The 8,226-nt window shown below is 46.5% G+C and overlaps 1 protein-coding gene across 2 annotated transcripts in view; it reads right to left on the bottom strand.

Annotated features, from left to right (window-relative positions):
* The window catches only part of LOC8038217 (cytochrome P450 2K6), a 29,012-nt gene continuing 20,786 nt past the window's right edge, over positions 1–8,226 (bottom strand). For both annotated transcript variants that reach the window (XM_040214074.3, XM_029989307.4), the window contains exons 9-10: positions 4,216–4,347; positions 1–1,518 (exon numbers count right to left, since the gene is read on the bottom strand). In XM_040214074.3, coding sequence (XP_040070008.1) covers positions 1,163–1,518; positions 4,216–4,347 — 488 coding nt within the window. In that variant the 3' untranslated portion in view covers positions 1–1,162. The remainder of the gene's footprint in view (positions 1,519–4,215; positions 4,348–8,226) is intronic.

Here is an 8,226-nt window from a genome sequence, read left to right as displayed (position 1 = left end):
AGTATCTTTTTTATTGTCTATTAGACGGTCAAGAAATCTACAAATGATATGTTGTTTCTAAAATACACGTAAAATAATAAAGATACAACTTTAATGCTTGTTTTCCGGCGGAGCACGCCATGTTAGCGTTGCCGTACCCGTCGACCTCTCTTCCGCCATGTGCGTTTCAATATGTCAAGTGCCCTACGGTGTGGTTGTGACAGGATGCAGACGCGAGTAGCTAGCCATTCGCCGTCGACCTTGCCACAATACTTCGCATGGAAGTTGTTTTAGCCTGAACAGCTTTCCGAGCCGCTCGATCAGCCAGCTTGAAGCCAAGAAGAGAAGGTTGGAGATGCGATTTCCCTATACATGTCAGTGTAGTTCATCAAAATATACCACTTTCTAGACTTGGCGCCATCTAGAAGCCGCTGTGTCAATTACACAATCCGGCCGCCAGTGCTCCGCAATGACTCAGATTCAATCACACGATTCGTGCCGCAGAAATGATGACCACCCATATTGCTTGATGACGCTTTGAAAAGGGTGTCTTCTGCATTAAAGCGGGAACTTAGATTCCTGTAAAAGGTCTGACAAATTATTTATGCGAAGCTAACGGCACAAGCGGAGGAGATGTCACCGAGCCGAAGGGCAAGCCGACAGACCAGCAATGCTGCGATGCAGCGTTCAGGAGCCGCCACCATTTTTTTTATTTCTCGGAGATCGCTCGTTATTTGCGAACCGTAGGCGCTGGTAGCCAGTTGCTATAGGTTTTTAATTAGGGTCGCTTGCATTACAACGCACAAGCATGCTGCAAATGTTCTACAGTCTTCTCTGCAGAACTTTGCACTCACCTTTCTGCAATCAAATCTGTCGCGCTTGAAGCAATTCTGATATGTGGTGTTTTTTTTTCAAACAGCGGGAAGGTTCTCAGTTTCAGTTAGCGTCTGGTGTCTCCGCTGCAGATAATAAATTTAGTCAGTGCAGTATGATTTCCAGTCTGAGGTCTTTGAGCAGAATCCCGCAGCAGGGATACCCTGCCGCACACCGGTACGATGCTCATCTAGATCAAAACAGGAAGGGGTGGAGGTTAAACTCAGCATCCCGACTCCACGCACTCCGACATGTGCCACACCGAAACGCCAATATGTGAACAGGCCACCACCTCCCTACGCGGCACCTCTCAGTCTCTCTTTGTGAAAATAATGTCCTGGGCTGCTGGCACCAGGAACAAATTGGAGTCCATCTTCTTTATGTCCTTGTTCATGGTTGCGGCCGGCACGCTGCAGCTGACGCGCTGCATGAGGCGCACGAGAACGTAGAAGATGTCCATGTGCGCCAACTTTTCTCCGGGACACGTCCTCGGGCCCAGGCCGAACGTGAGGATCGGAGGCAGGCCCTCAAGGTTCAGCTTTCCCGTTGAGGGATCGAGGAATCTCTCCGGCTTAAAAGCGTCCGGATGCTCCCAGAGAGCCGGATCATGATTCGCGCCATAGACGTTGAAGAGGAGGGCGGTGTCCTCCGGGATGAACTTGCCGCCTGAAAGAACCAGAAGGGTTTGCTTCATCGACTTTACTCACTTATATGCAGGTAAATGCAGACATTAATTTTCGCTATCTGCTGCGTAAATGGGAAAAAAGTTAGCGTCCAAAAATACTTAATAGCGCAAATCACTCGTTACGAAAATGAATGAACCACTGTAGGTTGAAAGGGACAGAAACATCAAACTGGTAGAATATTCTTGAATTGAGATGCTCATAGACTACATAGTATATACTTCGAGTTTCGCAATCTTTAGAGCTGTAGTAATTGCAATATTGAATTTAAGAATTTTTAATCATTTCCATCTGGCGACCGGGCAATATTGCGCACAATAGCCACACCATGGTGCGCATAAACTACCTGATCAAGAACCCTTTCTCATTTCTCGCGGTTCCATAATAGCCCTAGCTCGCTTCGCCACGGGACAGTAAAACCGTTCTCGCAACTCGTCTACTCCAACGCTATTCTCGCTCTCGGCTTTTTAACTTTCCACCCTGCACGAACCTGCCAGATTGTCACGGACGACGGTGACCACGGCGAGTTCGTCCGTAACTCGTCGTCCCAGGAGCTGGTCGCCAGCGGGTCGCAGTGAAAATGGCTAGCTTCCAACATCGCTTGATAACAACCACTCTCATCGTTGCTGTGTTCCGTTTCCAAGACTTTGTCGAAGCGAGAAATGCACACGTCATCGTAACGAACCGCATGCTGAAAACGCGGAAGGTAAACGAGGAGGCTGAAGCTCGAAACGCCAAAATAGCCACGTCTGCGAGTGCGTGGAAGGGGACGTCGCCCGGTGGGCAGGCGACGCCACCACCTCAACAACCAAGGCGGCTTTTTTTAAATGAAGCGGATTCTAGGGCCCCGTACATAAATCAATTTATCCACGAGACTATCCCGCCATTTTCAAAACACATTTAACATAAATATAGGAACATACAATGGGTCATAGCAGTATAGTTATCTGTTATTGATGAGGAGTCCTAGCCTCTTTAAGCTTGAAACGGTTAAACGTGAAGATAAAAAGAATATGGTGCGCTTTCCAACGAACTGCGATAAACGTTTTGAATGAGATAGGCGTCCGTACCAACATCAACGGTCCAATTGATGTTCATACTGCTACTGCGAATGATATAAACACCTGTAAATTTTAAATCCGCTGCGTTTTGTCTGAACAGCCTTGTGAAGGAGATTAGGCACAAAAGTTGGCACTCTAGTTACACCGGAGTTCTCAGTTGTCGTTAAAGCAATAACGACAAAAAAACTCAATCACGATGCGCCGGAGTTACACCGTGGCGCGAACTGTGATTGCAACGGTAATGCGTGTTGATTTCGAGTCATCTGGCGGTCCCTCGCTTAACTGGCTAGAGTTCGGTAAAATCTCAAGTACCAGTTTTTGTGGAAAAAATTTGTTTTTGCTGGGAACTCAGGGTCTTAAAAAGCACCAAGCAGCCACGTTACAATAAAGCTTGGCCTTCCTTGGCCAGAATATGCGTATCTTGGCCCTAATTCGTCCAACAAGTGCCAACGTTGGTATTCATTACTGGCACAGTTTGGCTCTCATATGGCACCTTTATGCCCAAAATCGCCACAACGAACTACCACAGTTATGCTTCCCTACTGGTTGTTCCGTTTTCACGTGGAAATTTTGGGCTAAAATTGCCAGACAAGTGCCAGATTTACGCTTTACTGATGGTTCTTCAGTTCATAAGTGGAATGTTTGCTTCAAGTCTCGCACATCTGCAATTGCGTGGCGAGCCAGAAAAACAACATCGAAAAGCCAGAGGAAAGTGCTCTGGAATTGGCTAACACCTTGGGGCACATTCGTATTAGGCCCAAATTAGGCCCATACGATTGCCAGCCTTGTGCCAAATTGGGTATTTTTCTGGCGTGACAGCTGAGAAAGTTCAAAATGACGGCATATCAGTTTTTTTCACCGGCGACAGCGGTCGTCGGTGGGAAAGACGATCGCTGTCGTTTTCTTTTGTTTGTTAAGTATAACTACACTTGAGGCCACCAGTCTACCGTTGTCTTAAGGGCAGTTAATAAAGGACTGAGTAACTAGGCTATTATTAACAGCTTTTCCAAATTGTCGAAATATCAGTGCCAGTTTAAGCAATAAATACCTAACACTTTTTCTTCTTCAGGCTGGAGCAGCGCCACTGGTGTTTATACGCTCCCTCAGCTGGGGCAACAGAAGCACCTCTGAAAGCTCTAGTGAGAGTAGATTGCTCGAGCTCATCATTGGGGAATATATGACATGCAGTGGAAACAAAGGAAGGTATTTTGATTTCTGGAGTGCTACATTAAGCTTTCTCGAAACTTCGAGATTACATATGTTTATCAATGGTCCAATCAAAGGCGCTAATCGTCTTGCCAAATGATAGCGCTTAGGATGCCAGTAGTACTCCACTGACCTAACAAGTGAGCTCAATGGCACATATTTGTATCACTGGAAACGTTTACGGGCACGCGACTTATAGCTCATGGAATGGAGAGGAGGGAATGGGGTGCAGTGCACTTATGCTCCCTCTGTCTTCCTTCTTCCTCACTCTTCTACACAATCAGAGTCGTTGTATTTGCGTTGTATACTTTACGGCCGCAACCATGTAAGCGTAACCGCTAACATCAGGCTGTTCCTTAGTTTGCACAGTTCAGAGAGATTGACGTAGATACGAGGCTTGGAAACGTACTCACCAGCCTGTGTGTCGCAAGACGTCTTGTGCGGAAGACCGACCGGGGCCACGGGATAAAATCGAAGAGTCTCATAGATGCAGGCCACTGTGTACGGGAGCTTGTCCCTGTCCTTCACCGTTGGTGGAGCTTCCCCTAGCGGAAAGAAGACAATAGTGTAATACGAAGCGCAAATATGTCTGCTTCCTGCACAGAAGTTGCGACGATGTCAGAACACCGAGCTTCTATTGGTTGATTGAAAGGATAGTGGGTAGACCTCGAGGCTTCTAGCATTGAAGTCTACCCAGTACCCTTCCAATCAGAGCCAATCAGAACGCGGCGCATTTCTAAGGTCACCGCAACCAGCTGCGCCAGGAGCAGACGACTTACTCTCCCCATAGCCAGAGAGTGGCGAGCCCCCTGCATCTCACAATTCATCCGCAGCCAATGAGATTTCCGCATTAGTGGATACGAACGTCGAAGGTCCAATCACTAAGCAAGAACGATTAACATATTAGACCACGCCCAGTGGTGCTTAAGCTGTCGGCAACTGTAAAAGTCTCGATCGTCACTCTGAACTATCTGTATTATCATGAATCCATCTCGCGAGCAGATTATTGGATTTAATGGCTTCCGGTTTGAACAATGCGAGTGAAAAAGAAGTGCAATTCAACCAACTTAGAGCGATAAACTGGCAGCTGAAAGTGACCCCCAAGTGGCCGCCGCCATGTTGCACATTTTTGACCACTAGATACGTTACCTTATAGTTTTACGTCTAGAGTTTAACGAAATACCGCGCACAAATAATTCTTTAATCCGAGTACCGACGAGATAAATTATGTTTCGTTTGTTTTAAGTCCAAAACGTGCGTTTACGACAAAAACTAGGGCAGCTTCCTAATGCTAAATGACGTCAACCACTGTGCTGCTTTTTTTTTCTTTTTTTACGGCGATCGCAATACGACTTTCCGCTGAGCTATGCGTAAAAGTCTCAGGATTTGGTACGGTCCCGGTCAGGTGGTCAAAACTGTGCAACATGGCGGCAGCCAAGTGGCGGTCACTTTTGCCTGGTGAGCGGGATACGAGTTTATCGCTTTAAGCCTCTCTACCTCGTTGAATTCGATTCATAGTATTGTGAAACGTGAAAAAGTGTCGCGTAGTTTTCATGTGTTTCTTTTTTTTTTTGTTGTTGTTTTTTTTCCTTGGGGCGGGAAAGAACTTTGGCTTCCGAGGTGGATATTTCCCCGTCGCGGAAACATTCACGAGGTGCTCGTTGCGTGGACTTGATTCGCGGGAGAACGGGTGCACACGTCGGACACCACTTTACGCCTTCGGTCAGATAATGAGCTCCTTTGGTTGCCCGGCGGGGCTTGATAATTGAAAGAGGAGCTTCGCGCACCATTTTCATTGTCCTCCCTAAAGGCCTAATGCACCGAGGCGAAATATACAGCGCGAAGCAAAGGGATCAGTGGCTGCTTGAAGGGACCGCATAACTCGGACTCTGCGATGTATCGAGCGACGATTTTCCACATCGGTGGCAGAAGAACGTGCATTAAGGCTATAAACATCTCAATGAACTAAATCACCCGGGTAAGAATTTAGAAATCTAAAACTTGAAATCCTTACCTACGGCTTACGTCTGCTCAAACAAGAAAGGCGTCTGGTTGGCGGAACCGCGGTCAGATGACGGCACTTCAGATTGTAAGCACAGAGATTGTTCCACTGCTCGATCGAAGTCACGTAATTTATGGGCCGCATTTCTTTTTTTTTTTATTTTGACGTTAGCTTATTGTTACAAGTGCACCCTACGTTGTATGTCTGTAATTATGCATGTTGTTGTACTGCTGCTGTAGCGCTGTAACGGGGACAGGAGCCTTGTCAGGGAGCTTTGGTCGCCCTTTTGCTCCAACTTCCCAGACTTCTGGTCTAAATAAAGAATAAATGCATAAATAAATTTCGCGATAGGAGCTGAGAGGGCAGATCCCGAAAGAGTTGATCGTCGTCTGCGCCCTCCCGACTGCTTTCCTCGTCGCCGCGCGAAATCTCAGCGCATGCGCACCTCCGACCAATCTCCGCTGAAGAGGCGTCCTCCAGGAAATAGCAAAGCGCTCCCCATGCTCCGAGATGGACCCTGCCTTCAACACCGGCTCCCTAGTAGGCGGCCACGACGGGCGTTTTCTTCGTCCTCGGCGATAGCAGACGACGTTTCTAAACTTAGGCCCCTGCTTTCTCTGCAGAATTACAAGTGTACGATCATTTTATTTTACGAATGAAATTTACAAAATAATGAGAAAATGAGAAAAAAAAAACGAAACAGACGTGGTGGTTCGTGTTTTTCGGCAATTAGTTTCGGGTACATGTCGTCCTTCGCTTTTCACTCACTGGTTGTTACTGCGCCTGTTTTCTTGTCTTTAACTTTTATGCGCACTTGTGTTGGGGTGTTCGGTCATCTTCATCGGCGCGCTTAGCTTCGAACGAGCGATTGGAGGTTTCCTCCCGGGTACGAGGAGTGCCAGAGGACGAAAGAGGTTTCGCCGACGTTTTCGGGCGGTGTTCCGACGGGCAGCCTCCGGTTATTCTACGCTGGGTAAGGGGCCTTAGCGGGGAAGGAAACCTCCGAACACGAGCCCATGACGACAGTGGCGTCATCACCGAAGCTACTACCGCCGAAAAATACGGTACGCGGTGACTTCGCCGCCGAAGGCCACCTGTCGACGCGGAGAACAGCCTCCATCTGTCGACTGTGGCGCCAATCAGGCGCCTTCCATTTTTGTCTTCTTTATTTCTGACGGACGTTGTATATATTTCAAGTTTTAGTTCTAATATTCTTTTTTTTTTTGTTAAGCTGGTTCACTACAAGATTTATGACATTATTGCCCGTTCTTCGGCCACCTCAGTACAAAAAGCTCGATACATTCAGAAATGTATTCAGCAAATCATTCAAACTGTCGAAGAAGCCTTTGCATGGCGCTGTACATTCGACAAAGTTTCTAGACTCACTCATTTTAAAGGAAACAAAACACTTCGGCACGGTCGTTTCTTTCCCTTAAATGAGAGAAATTGTGCTTCCGTACAAGTGGCGTATACTGACGACTTTCAAGTTAAATTTAATATTTAGTTGACAAAAAGGATTAGACTTTTACAAATCTCTGTAATGCTAAATTAGAGCGCAGCTCTAAAGGACTTGGAGGGGAGGATACGGAGTGGAGGGTATGCCCCTCCTTCTCCTGCGCACCCTCCCCTCCTCCTCCATACCCTCCTCTCCTCCCATAGTCTCCCCGCCAAATATCGCTGAAACATTTACGTCACCTGAGCTAAACAGCAAATCAGTTTCCCCGCTAAATTTCGCGGGAAAAATGACGTCACATGATTTGGTGAAACGTAACTTATGAACAAATTCAATTTCTCCGCTAGACTTTGCGGGAATATTGACGTCACGTGACGTCAACAGCAATTCGATTCCCCCGCTAAATTTAGCGGGGACTAAAATTGGTGTTGAGGTCACGTGACGTCAATTTTCCCGCTAAATTTAGCGCGGTTACGGCGACGCCGCGAAACACGGAAACGGGCGCCTAAGAGCTGCGCCCCAAAACAGCAATGTTTTGCAAAATTCGTGTGATTTCGGGTTTTAGCTTGATTTATTCTTACATCCTAAAGTATTATATATAGAGAAATAAGAACCGAATATGTTCATGACAGAAACGCATACATATGAGCGATGTTCGCGTGCGCGCTTCAAATTGTGACGTCGCCCGCGATCCCAATTATTTTGAGATATAGGCCTAGCCATCTCCTCTCGGTCATAAATTTGTAGCCTAAAATATTTATAACAAAAAATAACAAAAAGTTATTTTTTTTCCGTCGCGAAAGAGTATCGCTACACATATATAGTAATACTCGAACGATTTTTTTTTTTTTTTTTTGGGGGGGGGGGGCATTTTTACAGTTGAGCACAACATGTTTTTGCTTTTAATGGTGTCCTTTCGCTGTCATAAGCTTTAGAATACGTAGAATGAAAATATCAAAGTTTTACTAA

Source organism: Ixodes scapularis, unplaced genomic scaffold (genome assembly GCF_016920785.2).
Source record: "Ixodes scapularis isolate PalLabHiFi unplaced genomic scaffold, ASM1692078v2 PGA_scaffold11__112_contigs__length_91849675, whole genome shotgun sequence".
NCBI classification, from domain to species: Eukaryota; Metazoa; Arthropoda; class Arachnida; order Ixodida; family Ixodidae; genus Ixodes; species Ixodes scapularis.
Note: the sequence above shows the minus strand (reverse complement) of the source record. Positions and strands in the feature narration are given on the sequence as shown.